General features: G+C 50.5%; 1 protein-coding gene across 1 annotated transcript in view; it reads left to right on the top strand.

The window, feature by feature from the left end:
* Positions 1-15,610, top strand: part of TENM3 (teneurin transmembrane protein 3) — a 956,917-nt gene that overhangs the window by 831,435 nt on the left and 109,872 nt on the right. Inside the window, exon 8 of the mRNA XM_039913675.1 lies at positions 11,876-12,085. Coding sequence (XP_039769609.1) covers positions 11,876-12,085 — 210 coding nt within the window. The remainder of the gene's footprint in view (positions 1-11,875; positions 12,086-15,610) is intronic.

The raw sequence follows: 15,610 nt of genomic DNA, 5'->3' as shown, positions 1-15,610 counted from the left end.
ACGTGGGGCTCACAGTCTTAATCCCCATTTTACAGATGAGGTAACTGAGGCCCAGAGAAGTGAAGTGACTCGCCCACAGTCACACAGCTGACAAGTGGCAGAGCCGAGCTTCGAACCCATGACCTCTGACTCCAAAGCCCGTGCTCGTTCCACTGAGCCACGCTGCTGGTCTCGGTCGCTGTCCGGGTCAAAGTGGTGTGAAGTCACTTGTGGCCCTTGGCCGTGTCCCCAAATGACCCCAGCTCTCACCCATGACCCCAGCCGGCGGGCATGAGGATCATTCCGGAGGGCAGGAGACGTTCCTTCCTGAGCCAGCCCAGCACTGCCACTGCTGCCATGGGGCAGGGAGGGTAGGTGGAGTTGGGACATTCCCACCCACCAGAGATGCCTTGGGAGAGTGCAATCATGGAAAACAGACCAAGGTGCCAACATAGCGAGGCCACGGTAGCCCGGGCCGGAGCCTGGCTCCACGAGGGTCACTGGGCCACGGCCGCAGGGGATTCGGAGGCCGGGGGCGAGCAGGAGCCGGCCGGGGCGAGCAGGGTCCAAGTGGGAGGGAGACTTGGTCCTGAGCCCGGGCTGTGGAACCCCAGGCCGATGCTGTCGAGCCTGGCTGAGCCCCAGAGAGGATCCGCAGGCCTTCCCTACGCTATCAGTGTCGGTATTATGATTATCATTATTGTTATCATTATTATTATCATCACTATCACCATCCTAGAGATTAGAGAACTGAGGCACAGCAGGCAAATTGTGGAGCCAGGATTAGAACCTGGATGTCCCAACTCCCAGGCCCCATTCTATTACCTCTAGGTTGTGTTGCTCCCCTCTCTCTTCCCTCCCGACATCTTCCCGGGGTTGCGTAGGTTCCCTAGGAACCAGCCGGAAGCCCCCACTTTAACCCTTGACATCGAGAAGCAACATTGTCTAGTGGATGGCGTACGGGCCTGGGAGTCAGAAGGACCTGGGTTCTAATCTCCGTTCTGCCACCCGCTTGTATGCTGTGAGACCTTGTGCAAGTCCTTCACTTCTCTGTACCTCAGTTACCTCGAAGGTAAAATGGGGTTTAAGACTGTGAGCCCCAGGTGGGACATGGACTGTGTCCAATCTGATTAAGTTCTATCTACCCCAGCATTTAATACAGTGCCTGGCACATAGTAAGCCTTTAATAAATGCCATAAAATAGAAGGGCTTCAGGTGGATGGTGTGGCCCAGGGACCCCGAAGTGAAAGATCCAGTTTGGAGGGGATGGGGGGAGCGGTTTTGGAGAAATGGTGGATTAGGTGGGGTCTCGGGAGGCGATGTTAGTATCTCTCTGCCCATTCCCCCTGTCTTCGCGGAGACTGGTCAAGAGTGACACGCAGCATCACGTCAATCACTAAGTTCTATGTATTGAGCATTTACTGTAATACTGTTGGTATTTGTTAAGCGCTTACACTGTGCAGAGCACTGTTCCAAGCGCTGGGGTAGTTAAAGGGGAATCAGGTTGTCCCACGTGAGTCTCACAGTCTTAATCCCCATTTTACAGATGAGGGAACTGAGGCACAGAGAAGTGAAGTGACTTGCCCACAGTCACACAGCTGACAAGTGGCAGAGCCGGGATTCGAACCCATGACCTCTGACTCCCAAGCCCATGCTCTTTCCACTGAGCCACGCCGCTTACTGTGTGCAGGGCCCTGTTCTAAGCACTTGGGAAAGTACAACACAGCAGTATAACATATATAAAACTATAGATATTGTCTTATGCTCTGGAATCATCTCCGACCCGTAGCAACCCCACAGACACGTCTCTCCCAGACGCCCTACTTCCCTCTGTAATCGTTCTGGTAGTGGATCCATAGAGTTTTCTTGGTTAAGATCTGGAAGTGGTTGCCTTCTTCCACAAAGTGAACTTGAGTCTCCACCCTTGACTCTCTCTCTCGCCTCTGCTGCCTAGCCCAAGCGTGTTTTCATTCATTCATTCAATCATATTTATTGAGCGCTTACTATGTGCAGAGCACTGTACTAAGCGCTTGGAATGTGCAATTCGGCAACAGAGACAATCCCTGCCCAGTGACGGGCTCACAGTCTAATCGGGGGAGACGGACGGACAAAAACAGGACAACATAATCACGATAAATAGAATCAAGTTTTGACTTGTAGCAGATTGCCTTCCCCTCGCTAGCCCCTGGAATGGATTGGATAGGCCTCTGCTTGACTTTCTCCCCCATAGCCGAGACTGGTAGAGGACTGGAAACTCTCCAGGTGCCATCCTGAGAGGAAATTGTAGTTATAGCTACATAGTTATATCTGTTATATGTGTTTGTGTATATATATATATATATATATATATATGAGAAGCAGCATGGTGTACTGGGTAGAGCCCCGACTGGGGACTCAGAAGGTCAAGCATTTTAATCTGGTTCCGCCACTTGTCTCCTGTGTGACCTTGGGCAAGTCACTCGACTTCTCTGTGCCTCAGTTACCTCATCTGGAAAATGGGGATTGAGATTGGGAGCCCTCAATGGGACAGAGACTGCATCCAACTTGATTATCTTGTATCTACCCCAGAGCTTAGAACTGTGTTTGGCAAATTGTAAGCACTTAACAAACACCATAATTATTATATATATATATATATATATATATATATATATACACACACACACACACACACACACACAAATATATAGAGACAGAGAGAAATAAAACACTTGAGATATTATGTGAAGGTGCATGCCAATCGCCCATGCAAGTTCCCCTGCAAGGGACCCCTGAGCACCCCCTTCCTCTCTCCGCAGCTTTTGCGACCCCCTTCCCAGCCTTGGAAATACGAGCGCTGCTTCCAAGCCATAGCTGAAGCAGAGTGGGTGCTAATGGTGCAGGCAGATGAGAAGGAGGCTGTTCCCCCTGACATTCCCATCGCTATAGTTGGCACCACCATCCTTCCTGTCTCAAGAGCCCGTAGCCTTGACGTTATCCTTGAGTCCTCTCTCTCAGCCAAGCAGCAGTCGGTAGTGAACAGAGTGCCGAATATTGGACTGAGCACTTAGGCGAGCGCACAGAAATACAGGCCACGGGCCAGGAGGGCAGCTGGGGGGAAGCGGTGTGGGGTCTGCGACGGCAAACTGTCGGTGCGAATCCAGAGGCCTCTTCTCTCGGCATCTGCTCTGGTCCAGAGCCACCGGAGCTGATGGTGGGGGGGTCGACCAGCACCCCTCCCCGGCGGGCAAGAGGACAAGCAGTGTTGTCTAGTGGATAGAGCTAAGGTTCTAATCCTGGCTCCACCACATCTGCTTCGTGTCCTAGGGTAAATCACTTAATTTCTCTATGCTTCAGTTAACACCTCATCAGTAAAATGGGGATAAGAGTTTGAGCCCCATGTGGGACAGGGACTGTGTTCAGTGTGATTAATTTGTATCTACTCCAGCACTTAAAACAGTGCCTGGCACATAGTAACTGCTTAACAAATACCATTATTATCATTATTATTCATTCCATCAGGTTCATTTTCCTTCTGGTGCCAGGGAGCATTCCAGAGCCCAAAGCCGGGGTCTGAGCACCACCATTTTCCCTGTCTCACAAGCCCATAACCTTGGCGTTATCCTCAACTCATTTCTCTCATTCAACCCACATATTCAGTCTGTCACGAATCTTGTCGCTTAACCTTCACAGAACTGCGAAAATCTCCCCTCTTCTCTCCCATCCCAACTCCTACCTCATTGATCTAAGCACTTATCCTCTCCCGCCTTGATTACTGCATCAGCCTCCTCGCTGACTTCCCTACCTCCTGTCCCTCCCCGCTCTGGTCCATACTTCACTCTGCCGTCCAGATCATTCTTCTCAAAAACCTATTCAGTCCTTGTTTCCCCACTGCTCAAGAACCTCCAGGGGTTGTCCATCCACCTCTGCAACAAACAGAAACTGCTTACCATCGGCTTTAAAGCACTCAATCGCCTTGCTCCATCCTATCCTACCTACCTGATTCTGTACTACAGAACAACACGTTCACTTCTATTCTCGACACCAACCTACTCACTTTACCTCGATCTCATCTGTCTTGCCGCCGACCCCTCAGCCACATCCTGCCTCTGGCAGGGAACTCCTTTCCCCTTCATATCCAACCCTTCAAAGCCTTATTAAAGTCACATCTCCAAAAGGTCTTCCCCTACTAAGCCCTCATTTCCTCTTCTCCCTTTCCTTTCTGCATCCCCGTTTTGTTTTAATGGTATCTGATAAGTACTTACCGTGTGCCACGCCCTTTACTAAGTGCTAGGGTGATAATAATGATAATAACATTGTCATTTGTTAAGTACTTACTATGTGCCAAGCACTGTTCTGAGCGCTGGGGGAGACAAGATAATCAGGTTGTTCCAGATGGGACTCACAGTCTTAATCCTCATTTTCCAGGTGAGGTAACTGAGACACAGAGAAGCTAAATTCCTTGCCCACGGTCACACAGCAGACAAGTGGTGGTGGCAGGATTAGAACCCACATCCTTTGACTCCAAAGCCCGTGCTCTTGCCAGTAAGCCATGCTGCTAAGATATTCACAGTCTTAATCCCCATTTTACAGATGGGGTAATTGAGGAGCAGCGAAGTGACTTGCCTTAGGTCACACAGCAGATAAGTGGTGGATCGGGGATTAGAACCCAGGTCCTTCTAACTCCCAGCCCCATGCCCTATCCACTAGATCACACTACCCTTACACTTTAATTTGCACCCTTTATTTGCCCCACCCTCAACCCCACAACACTTTATTACATGTCCATGATTTCTTTCAATGTCTATCTCCCTTTCTAGACTATAAACTCCGGTGGGTAGGGAACCTGCCTGCCAACTCTGTTATTTTGTACTCTCTCAAGCCTTACAAAAGAGCTCTCCAAACAGTAGGAGCTCAATAAATAGGACTGATTGATGCCCAGCACCTGGTGCAGCAGAGGAAAGAAAGTAGCGAGCGGAATGCCAACTGCCACCCTTCCCCGTGGCCCAGAACGGTGACCTGCCTCATCTCAGGAGCTTGGAAGGAGAGATACTCCATTTTCCCCAACCTCGTTTCCTCCCCTTTGTTCCCCCACACCCTCAAGATATTTGGTTTACAGGGAAATTTAACCAGAGTTCTGTGTTCGGGTGAAACTAATATGCCTGCTCTGTGAATCACTCTGCTATGGGATGAAAAGTGTTCTATAGGATTAAAACACATCAGGGAAAATATTCAAGGAATGCTAAGTTCATGTTTCTTCTAATTTTCCTCTGGGTTCTTCGGTCTCTCTGGAGGTAAAAGAGCTATCTACTTCTCGATCAGAAGGAGAATCTCAGGCCTGGCTACTCCCCTTGGATTCCCTTTTGAAATGGTATTACGAGACCAAACGGTTCTCAGGTGTTGGATGAAGAACAACTGGGAAAGAGGGTGTCTCTTACATAAGAATACGAGGTAGCCAGCCAGCACACAGTATGCACTTAATACCACAATTATTATTATTAATAATCAACAAACACATTCCCTGCCCACAACGAGCTTTCAGTCTAGAAAGCAAGCCTACGGTCTAGAGACAAGCTTACAGTCTAGAAACTGGAGACAGGGGCACCAGGAGGAACCAGATGTCGTGTTAGTACAGTGCTCTGCACGCAGTAAGCTCTCCGTAAATACCACTGATCGCTTGTCTGGTGGCCCTCCCAAACATCTGCTCTCACCGTTGAAGTTGAACCGACATCCAACAGCCCTCACTCTCCTCTCTCCATCCCTGACTCTCCCCGAATGACCGAGCCCAGACCATCCAACGCCCTGACTCTTCCCGCTCCATCCCGGACTCAGCCTTCAGCGATCCAGCATGAACTATCCCACACCCCTGACTCTCCTCCATCTATTCCTGACTCTCCCCACCAATGGCCCAGAAGGGATCATCCAACACCCCTGACTCTCCCCTCTCCATCCCAGACTTTAATAATAATAATATTGGCATCTGTTGAGCGCTTACTCTGTGCCGAGCACTGTTCTAAGCGCTGGGGTAGATACAGGGTAATCAGGTTGTCCCACGTGAGGCTCGCAGTTAATCCCCATTTTACAGATGAGGTAACTGAGGCACAGAGAAGTGAAGTGACTTGCCCACAGTCAGCTGACAAGTGGCGGAGCCTGGGTTCGAACCCATGACTTCTGACTCCCAAGCCCGGGCTCTTTCCACTGAGCCACGCTGCTCCCAACTTTCCCTACAGTAACCCAGCACAGACCATCCCACCCCAGTGATTCTCCCCTTTCCATTCCTAACTCTCCCTGCCATGACCAGCATAGGCTACCCGATACCCTCTAGACTGTAAACTCGCTGTAGGCAGGGAACATGTCTGCCAACTCTGTTGTAGTACGGTGCTCTGAACGCAGTAAGCGCTCAATAAATACAATTGGATTATCCCTGACTTTTCCCTCTAACAACTCACCATGGACCTACCCCCGATGACTCTATTTGAACCCCTCCTGCAGCATCTAAACTCCCTACCTTTGCTCAAGCTGGACTTCCCCTGGTTCCTGAAATCCTCCGGCTCCTTCTTCCACCCCGTTGTGAGATTTCCCCAGGGAACAGATGCTTGCCGCTGTTGAGTGAAGGTGTTTTTCCTTGTGTTGGGTTTGTAGAACCATGCAACACCTTGTCTCCAGTTTCTCGACTGTAAATTTATCTCTAGACTGTAGGCTTCCTTCTAGACTGTAAACTCGTTGTGGGCAGGAAATGTGTTTGTTTATTATTAATAATAATAATTGTGGTATTCAGGGCTTACTGTGTGCCAGACACTGTACTAAGCGCTGGGGTGGACACAAGCAAATCAGGTTCATTTGTTCAATAGTATTTATTGGACACAGTCCCCGTCCCACGTGGGGCTCACAAGTCTCAATCCCAGTTTTACAGATGAGGTAACTGGGGCACAGAGAAGTAAAGTGACTCATCTAAAATCCCACAGCAGACAGGTGGCGGGGTCGGCATTAGAACCCATGACCTGTACTGCTCTGTTGTATTGTACTTTCCCAAGTGCTTAGCACAGTGTTCTGCACTCAGTAAGTGCTCAAATATGATTAAAATATGGTTGAATGAATAGAGGGCAGAATCTGATGTGAGGTTATCAAGTTAGCACTGGCAAGGCTTTGGACCATCTGAGCAGAAACCAGCAGAGCCCCTGCCGCCCCCCCATCCTCCCATTATCAAGAGCTGGCATGGACCCCTCTGCCCCACTGGGGTTGGTCAGAGGGGAAATTCGGAGGAGAATCTGGGGGGTCCACACTGTGTAATACAGATGTGTTTTGGAGGTGGCTTAAGGACTATTTTTATTAATGTCTGTCTCTCCCCACTGACAGACTGTAAGCTCATTCTGAGCAGGGACTGTGTCTGCTTATTGTTATATTGTACTCTCCCAAACTCTTAGTACAGTGCTGAGCACATAGTAAGCACTCAATAAATATGATTGACTGACCGACTGATTGACTCTTTAGGAAAGTGAGGTTTAACTGAGCTTCCCACCCCTTCATGCTCCATGCAGACTCTCGGTCAACAGGCGCTTGTGAGCTGAGGAAAAGAGAGGGACCAAGAGGCCTCTCGCTTCCTCCATAGATGGAGTTTCCTCTCAGGGGCAGTGACGTCCCTGGGGAGGGAGAGGGTAGATGGGGCAGTCCGGTGGGTAGAGTCAGGCGGCGTGGCTGGCCAGGCCTACCCCAAGCTCCACCCTGCCCGCTGTGCGCTTGAACCAGCAGTACCCAGAGACCAGCAAAAGGCAGCAACCGGCAACCCTGGCCACTGCTAACGTGCCCATTCATCCATCGATCAGTCCGTCGGTCGGGGTATTGACCGGGTGCCTACTGAGAGTTGAACACTGCGCAGAGTGTTGGGGAGAGCCCCGGCAGGAGCGAGACAGAGAGACCCATCATGTGAAGAAGAAGATGGGTCGGTGTGGGGCCCGATATCCAGGAGTTTTCCAGGCTGGAGTCGGATTAGCGTCCCGTGCAATAGAAAGAAGCTCATGCGCTTCGGGTTAGTCTGATGTAGGTCATCGCCTGCTCCTGGAGGCAGAGAGTGGGTGGCGAGAAGGAAGGTCGGGGAAGGAGAGGAATGTGCAAGGTGAGGGGCAGAGGGAGAAGAAAAGGGGAAGATGGAGTGGAGGGAGGACAGCAGAGAAGCGGCGTGGCCTAGTGGAAAAGAGCACTGGCCTGGGGGTGGGTTCTAATACCGGCTCCCGCCACTTGTCTGCTGTGTGACCTTGGTCAAGTCACTTCACTTCTCTGGGCCTCAGTTACCTCATCTGTAAAATGAGGATTAAGACTGTGGGACAAAGACTGTGTCCAAATCTGATTAGCTTGTACATACCCAGCACTTAGAACAGTGCCTGACACGTAGTAAGCGCTTAGCAGATACCATTAAAAAATTGATCCGTCAATCAGTGCTAGTCATTGAGTGCTTACTGTATGCAGAGCACTATAATATTAATGACTGTGGTTTTTAATTACCCACTCTGTGCCAAGTTCTGTACTAAGCATGGAGGTCGATACAAGATAATCAGGTCCCCCGTGGGGCTCACTTTCTTAGTAGGAGGGAGAACAGGTATTGTATCCCTTTTTGCAGATGAAGGAACTGAGGCTCAGAGAAGTGACACGATTCTCCCCAGTCCACACAGCAGGTAAATGGTGGAGCTGGGTTTAGAACCCAGGTCTTCTGACTCCCAGTCCTGGGCTCTTTCTACTAGCCCAATACCAACAGAATTATTATTATTACTACTAGGCCACGCTGCTTCCCATATACAGTATACTAAGCACTTGGAAGTCTACAATACAACAGAGTTGGTAGACACATTCCCTGCCCACTAGGAGCTTACAATCTAGAAGAAGAAGAGAATGCTGGTGGAAAGGAGGTCCTCCCCACCCCTTCAATGTCTTATTGAAGGCACATCTCCTCCAGGAGGTCTTCTCTGATTAAGCCCCCCCATTCCTCTTCTCCCACTCTCTTCTGCATCACCCTGACTTGCTCCATCTATTCATCCCCTGCCCCCCCAGCTCCACAGCACGTATGTACTTTTCTGTCATTTATTTATTTCTGCTAACGTCTGCCTCCCCCGCCTCTAGACTGTAAGGACGTGGTCAGGGAATGCGGGTGTTTATGGTGGCATTGTACTCTCCCAAGAGCTTAGTACAGTGCTTGGCACACAGTAAGCTCTCAGTAAATACGATTGAATGAATGAATCAGAAGACAGGGTGGTGGGGAGAGAGATCTGAGAGAAGGAGGGAGGAAAGGCTTTCCGTGCTACAGAAGCGAGTCAGTTTTGAAGCCGAGTGCCCCATCTACAGGTAAGATGACAACGGAGGTGGATTCCCTTTTTTTTATCATTATTACAGGTTAGCGTCTCTTTTCTTAATGCTTCACACATGAACGCTCTAATTCCCCTTCAGTGGGAGTCTATAAAGTTGTTTCTGTTTATTAGTGGTGTATTTTATTATTTCAGGCACCCACTGTGATAATCTACTCCTTGTTGGTGTGGAGTTTTCTATTTTTTTTTTCTTTTCCAGGTGTAATTTTCTAGCCTTATATTAAAGAACAAAAACGTTTGACAGAGCTCAGGGCTTAGGGAAGCCGACCTGTGCAGTGGCGTGGGGTCCGGTTATTCCTGATGCTGAAATTCCAAGGCACGGTCAATGCGGAGGGGCCTGAACTTCAATCAGTTAATCAATCATTCGTATTGATCGAGTGCTTACTGTGTGCTGGGCACTGTACTGAACACTTGGGAGATAGAACACAACAATATAACAGACACGTTCCCTGCCCACGATGAGCTTACAGTCTAGAAGGGGAGACAGATATTAACATAACTATATAAACTACGGATACTTAACTAAGTGTTGTGGGATTATGGGGGTGGTGGTGAATAAAAGGAGCAAGCCAGGATGACAGAGAAGAGAGTGGGAAAAGAGGAAATGAGGGCTTAGGGAAGGCCTCTTAGAGGAGATGTGCCTTGTATAAATCTCTGAAGGTGGGGAGAGTAATAAATTGTTTAATATGAAAAGGGAGGACGTTCCAGACCAGAGGCAGGATGTGGGTGAGGGTTCGGCAGCAAGATAGATGAGATTTTTTGTGGTCTGTCTCCCCCCTTCTAGACTGTGAGCCGGTTGTTGGGTAGGGATTGACTCTGTTGCCAAATTGTACTTTCCAAGTGCTTAGTACAGTGCTCTGCACACAGTAAGTGCTCAGTAAAAATGAATGAATGAATGAATGAATGAATGAATAAAAGAAGAGTAAGTAGGCTGACATTAGAAGAGCAAAGTGTATGGGTTGGGTTGTAGTAGGAGAGCAGCAAGGTGAAGTAGGAAGGGGCAAGGTCATTGCTTTAAAGCCGATGGTGAGGAGTTTCTGTTGGATGCAAAGATGGATGGGCAACCACTGGAGGGTTTTGAGGATTGGGGAAACATTTTTGTAGGAAAAATGATCCGGACAGCACAGTGAAGTATGGACTGGAGTGGATTTCAAAGACTCTTCTTACAAACAATTGTTTTCCTCTCAAGAAATTGCTACATTGTTTTTATAAGTGTGCTCTGGATACACAGCTTTAAGTGAAATGCACATGTTAGTGTATACTATTATGGAAAGAGGAATCTGCTTGACTGGATTCACTTGGCCACAGGGTTATTGACTTAGAACTGATAACAGTCCCTATAGACTGTAATCTCATTGTGGGCAGGGAACGCGGCTGTCAACTCTGTTGTACTGTACCCTCCCAAGCACTCAGTACAGTGGTCTGGACATAGTAAGTGCTCAATAAATTCCACTGATCAAGTGATTGGGTGGGCTCTGAGTGCGTGTCTATTTGTGAATCTGGAGGGCCATATATAAAATGTGTTGGATGGTTCATGGGTAATCCAGGTGGACACCCAGTTCTTTGTTTCTGGAGCTTTTGGGCTGGCTGGGAGATGGGGCTGATCTGAGAATGGCTCACCGGAGGGAGAGTCAAGGGCATCAGACAGTTCATGCCGGTTAACTCGGGGAGAGTCAGGGGTGTCCGATGGCCCCTGCTGGGTCATTGGAGGAGAATCGAGGATGGAGAGGGGAGAATGAGAGGTGTCCTCACGCCCTGCCCAGTGAGAATGAGTGTTGGATTTTCCATGGTGAGTCAGTGGATAATGGTCCATGCTGGGTCACTGAGAGAGAGGGATGGGAAGGGGAGAGTCAGGGAATTGGATGGTCTGTGTTGGGTCACTGGGCTAGAGACAGGGATGGAGAGGGGAGAGTTGGGCATTCGTGGTCCGTGCCAGGTCATCAGGGGTGGGGAGAGATGATTTAGTCGTGGAGTGTGAAGAGTTAGGGGTTTTGGGTGATCCAAACCTGACCAAGATTTCCCGGAGAAGATGGAGAGGCTTGAAGGTGGGGAGAGTTGAGGCCTGCTGGATTAGCAGAGGAGAGGGGGTTTTCGGCTGAGTATGGAGTTGGACTTGGGAGAGTCGAGAGCGAGGCGTGGCCAGAGGATGAACTTGGACGGTGCGAGGGGCGAGAGCCGAGGCGGAGGAGCGGCGGGGGGAGAGGGCGGTGATGTACGGCGGAGGGAGCTGGAGGGCAGAGGGCAGAGGGTGGGGGCTGTCAGAGAGATATGGGCACGGGGAGTTGGCGGGGGGGAAAGCGGCAGGTGCCCGGGTCACTTCAGGAAAGCGGTCCGGACTGTAGCGCGGAGAATGGACCGAAACGGCGCGAGGCTGGAGGCAGGGAGGCCAGCGAGGAGGCCGACGGTCATCCAGGCCCATCCGGTCAACCCGATGATGGAATCGCGGCCATCCCGGGTTCTAATAATAGCTCTCCTCGGAACGATCGAACGGAGACGACTCACCGCGAGTTCCCTGACCCACATTGTAAAACGTTTCTTTCTTTTATTTTTTTTTTCTCTCCTAGGTCCTCCCATGCCATCCTCCTCATCTAGTCCAACCGTTATTGAGCTTTCACATTCCCCTCCTCCATCACCCAATCTCCATGACAACCAGAGGTGGTTGCTAAGTTCTAGTAGCATCCGGCCAGTTCAGGACTCTGACACTGATGATGAGTACACTGTCAGCTCTTATCTAGTCCAGACCGGGCTCGTTTCCGGATCTGGCCCAGGCCATGGTAAGAAGATGACCGCCTTGTCCGCGATTTGACTGAATTCTCCCCTCCCTTCTCCCCTCCTCTCTCTCCCCAGCCCTCCCCGTGCTCCTTCACACCCTGGAAGAGAGAGTCTGAATGAGGGAAAGCTAAAGCAATGGGAATTTCTCACCCGGACAGTTTCACCGGGGGCTCTGGGGGATGGTTTAAGTGACCGGAAACAGCCGGGGAGATGCCCTTGCGGTCCACTCTGGCCAATGGGCAGCTGATGCCTTGACATCACTTGGAGAACCTAGGCCGTTTCCCGGGTGTGTGTTGGGGGTGAACGCCCGTCTCTTCTCCTCACCCTTCCCCCTCACCCGTGAGCCGCCGCGTCCCCGTCCCATCACACTGTTGGAGCCAATGTGCCACTTCGACGACAGGCAGAGAGAAGCCGGGCACTCTCTGGTTGGGAGTCGTGGCCGTCCACTCCAGCTGGACACCCTGAGGCGGCTGCTTCACTCACTACCCGCTGGAGTTGTCCCTGAGTCTCCAACCAGACCCATCCGCCTGCTTCCCTGGTCCTGAATCTGCTTAGCTTAGGTGGAAAGGGAAGAGGAGGAGATGGATGGAGCCGTTGCCACCCATACCCGGAATTCGTCCCGATCGAGCGCCACCCTCGGCACCGCTCGGTCCCCGGCCGAGGGTGAGAAAGAAGCTCAGAGGCCGCCCAGGGTGCCCCCAGCAAGGAACCAGATCTTCCCGAGTTCCCCTTCATCCCTCCCCACCCCTCCCATCGCAGCACATGCCTGATGCTCGAGGGAAACCAGTAAATGGAGCAAGTCAAGGTGACACAGAAGGGAGTGGAAGAAGAGGAAATGAGGGCATAGTCAGGGAAGGCCTCTTGGAGGAGATGGGCCTTCAGGAAGGCTTTGGAGTAGGGGAGGAGTCATGTCTGTCGAATATGAAGAGGGAGGGCGTTCCAGGCCAGAGGCAAGGATGTGGGCGAGAGGTGAGTGGCGAGATAGAGACAGCTCCGGGTGCCGGTCTCGGTCATGAGTTAACGGGACGGGGCCGCAGCAGCGGCTCCTGAGGGATTTGTTCCGAGAGGCAGAAGGGAAAATGCTTGGACATTGTAGGGGGAGGGAATAGAAGGGGGAGGAAGTAGAGAGTGGGGAGGCAGATGGTTGTCCTCCTGTCATTTCAGTCTCCTTCCAGGAAGAGTTAAGGCAAACAGTGTTGCTGTGTTCTTCAGCAATTGAGTTCGGGTGGTAATTTTTGAGCCAATTGTTTCCAAGGAATGAAGGGTATTCTGTGCTCAATCTGTCAGTTTGTGATATTCACTGAGTGCCTACTGTATGCAAAGCACCGTACTAAGCACTCGGGAGAGCGCAACACAACAGAGTTGGTAGGCACGTTGTTTGAGTGGAACGCACTTATGGTCTAGTGGACTCTGAGCTGGAGTCCTGTTTGTTGCTATGTACCAGGTACTGTACTAAGCGCTGAGGTAGATACAAGCTGATCAGGTTGGACACGGTCCATGCCCCACATGGAGCTCACAGTCTTAATCCCCATTTTATAATAAGCTCATTGTGAGCAGGGAATGTGTCCACCAACTGTGTTATTTCACACCCGGCCAAGTGCTCAGTACAGTTCTCTGCACACAGTGAGTGCTCAATAAATACAATCGATTGATTGCAGACGCAGTAACTGAACCACAGTGAAGTGAGGTGCCCAAGGTCACACAGCGGGCAAGCGGCAGAGCGGGGTTAGAACCCGGGTCCTCCGACTCCCAGGCCCCGGGCTCTTTCCACTCGTCCATGCTGCTTCCCTGTTTGGATGACACAGCAGTCGAAGACGTCTGGGGAGACGTGTTTCTCTAAACCAGCATAAAATATCAATCAATCAAAGCAGAGACTAATCATGGCGTCCGTAATCTCAACAGGAAATTGAAGTTAGATAAAGCAGCGGCAGGTCCCGCGGCTCGGGGTCGGGGGAGTTTAAACAGTAAGCAGCCCCGCTCAGTGGCTCAGCTGACTGATTAGGACCGGGCTGAGAGGCACAGCCGTATGCCCAGGATGGTGCCCTTTGGTCACGAGCCTGGTCTCCCACCGGGCAGCTCTAGCTTGACGCCCCCCGGCCACCTTTCCCGGTGGATTTTCAGTGAAGCCCCAAGGACCGTTGGGCTGTATAAATCAGGCTCTCTTCCTCTTCCCCTCTGTCCATTCCCCACAACCTCTCTTTTACCGTGTTTTGCCACCAACTGCACACTTGCATACTCACAACCACACAGCACACTTTTGCGCCCACCACGAAGTCGTGTACACACAACCACACGTAGTACTTCCGCACCAGCTACTGACTCGTATACTCAAGGGCAAGGGAAGTCCTTCTCTGGAAATGGGAGTACGTGCCCAACTATATAAGCCCCAAACATAAGCATCTGCACTTCTTCCTCCTCCTCCTTTTTACTCCTCCTCCTTCCTCCTCCTTTTTCTTCCTCCTCTTCCTCCTCTTCTTCAGGCCAGCTCCATAGAGAAGCAGCGTGGCTCAGTGGAAAGAGCCCGGGCTTGGGAGTCAGAGGTCATGGGTTCGAATCCTGGCTCTGCCACTTGTCAGCTGTGTGACTGTAGGCAAGTCATTTAAATTCTCTGTGCCTCATTTCCCTCATCTGTAAAATGGGGATGAAGACTGTGAGCCTCACGTGGGACAGCCTCATTCCCCTGTATCTACCCCAATGCTTAGAACAGTGCTCTTCACATAGTAAGTGCTTAACAAATACTAACATTATCGTTATTATTATTATCACCCAAGTCCTAAAACTCACAGGAAGCTAAGTTCCATCGGGCCTCCTCTGCCCATTCCCATAATGCCCTGGGGCTAAAACTAATAATATTAGTAAATATGGTATTTATTAAGGGCTTTCCATCCACCAGACACTGTCATGGGTTCTGGGTTCGATCTAATCCAGGAAGATCGGACACTGTCCCTGACCCATATAGATTCTAAGCTCCCTCTGGGCAGGGATCCTGCCTACCAACTGTGCTCTCCCAGAGAAGCAGTGTGCCTCAGTGGAAAGAGGAGGGGCTTGGGAGTCAGAGGTCGTGAGTTCTAATCCCGGCTCCTCCACTTATCATCTGTGAGACTTTGGGCGAGTCACTCCACTTCTCTGTGCCTCAGGTGCCTCATCTGTAAAATGGGGATTAAGACTGTGAGCCCCACGTGGGACAACCTGATTATCTTATATCCCTGATTACCTTATATCTCCCCCAGCGCTTAGAACCAGACTTTGCCCATCGTAAGCATTTAACAAATACCATTATTATCGTTATTATTATTATTATTAAATGCTTAGGATAGTGCTCTGCACACAGTAAGCGCTCAATAAAAATAGACCCAATCTGACAGTTTTTCCATCTCTTCCCTGGTTAGATTGAAAATGCCTTGAGGGCAGAGACAGGGTTCCCTAATGATTGTATTCCCCTAGGTGCCTAGGACAGTAAGCTCATTATGAGCAGGGAACAGGTCTGCTAATTCTGTTGCATTGTAATCTCCCAGGCGCTTAGAACA

Source organism: Ornithorhynchus anatinus, chromosome 12 (genome assembly GCF_004115215.2).
Source record: "Ornithorhynchus anatinus isolate Pmale09 chromosome 12, mOrnAna1.pri.v4, whole genome shotgun sequence".
NCBI classification, from domain to species: domain Eukaryota; kingdom Metazoa; phylum Chordata; class Mammalia; order Monotremata; family Ornithorhynchidae; genus Ornithorhynchus; species Ornithorhynchus anatinus.
Note: the sequence above shows the minus strand (reverse complement) of the source record. Positions and strands in the feature narration are given on the sequence as shown.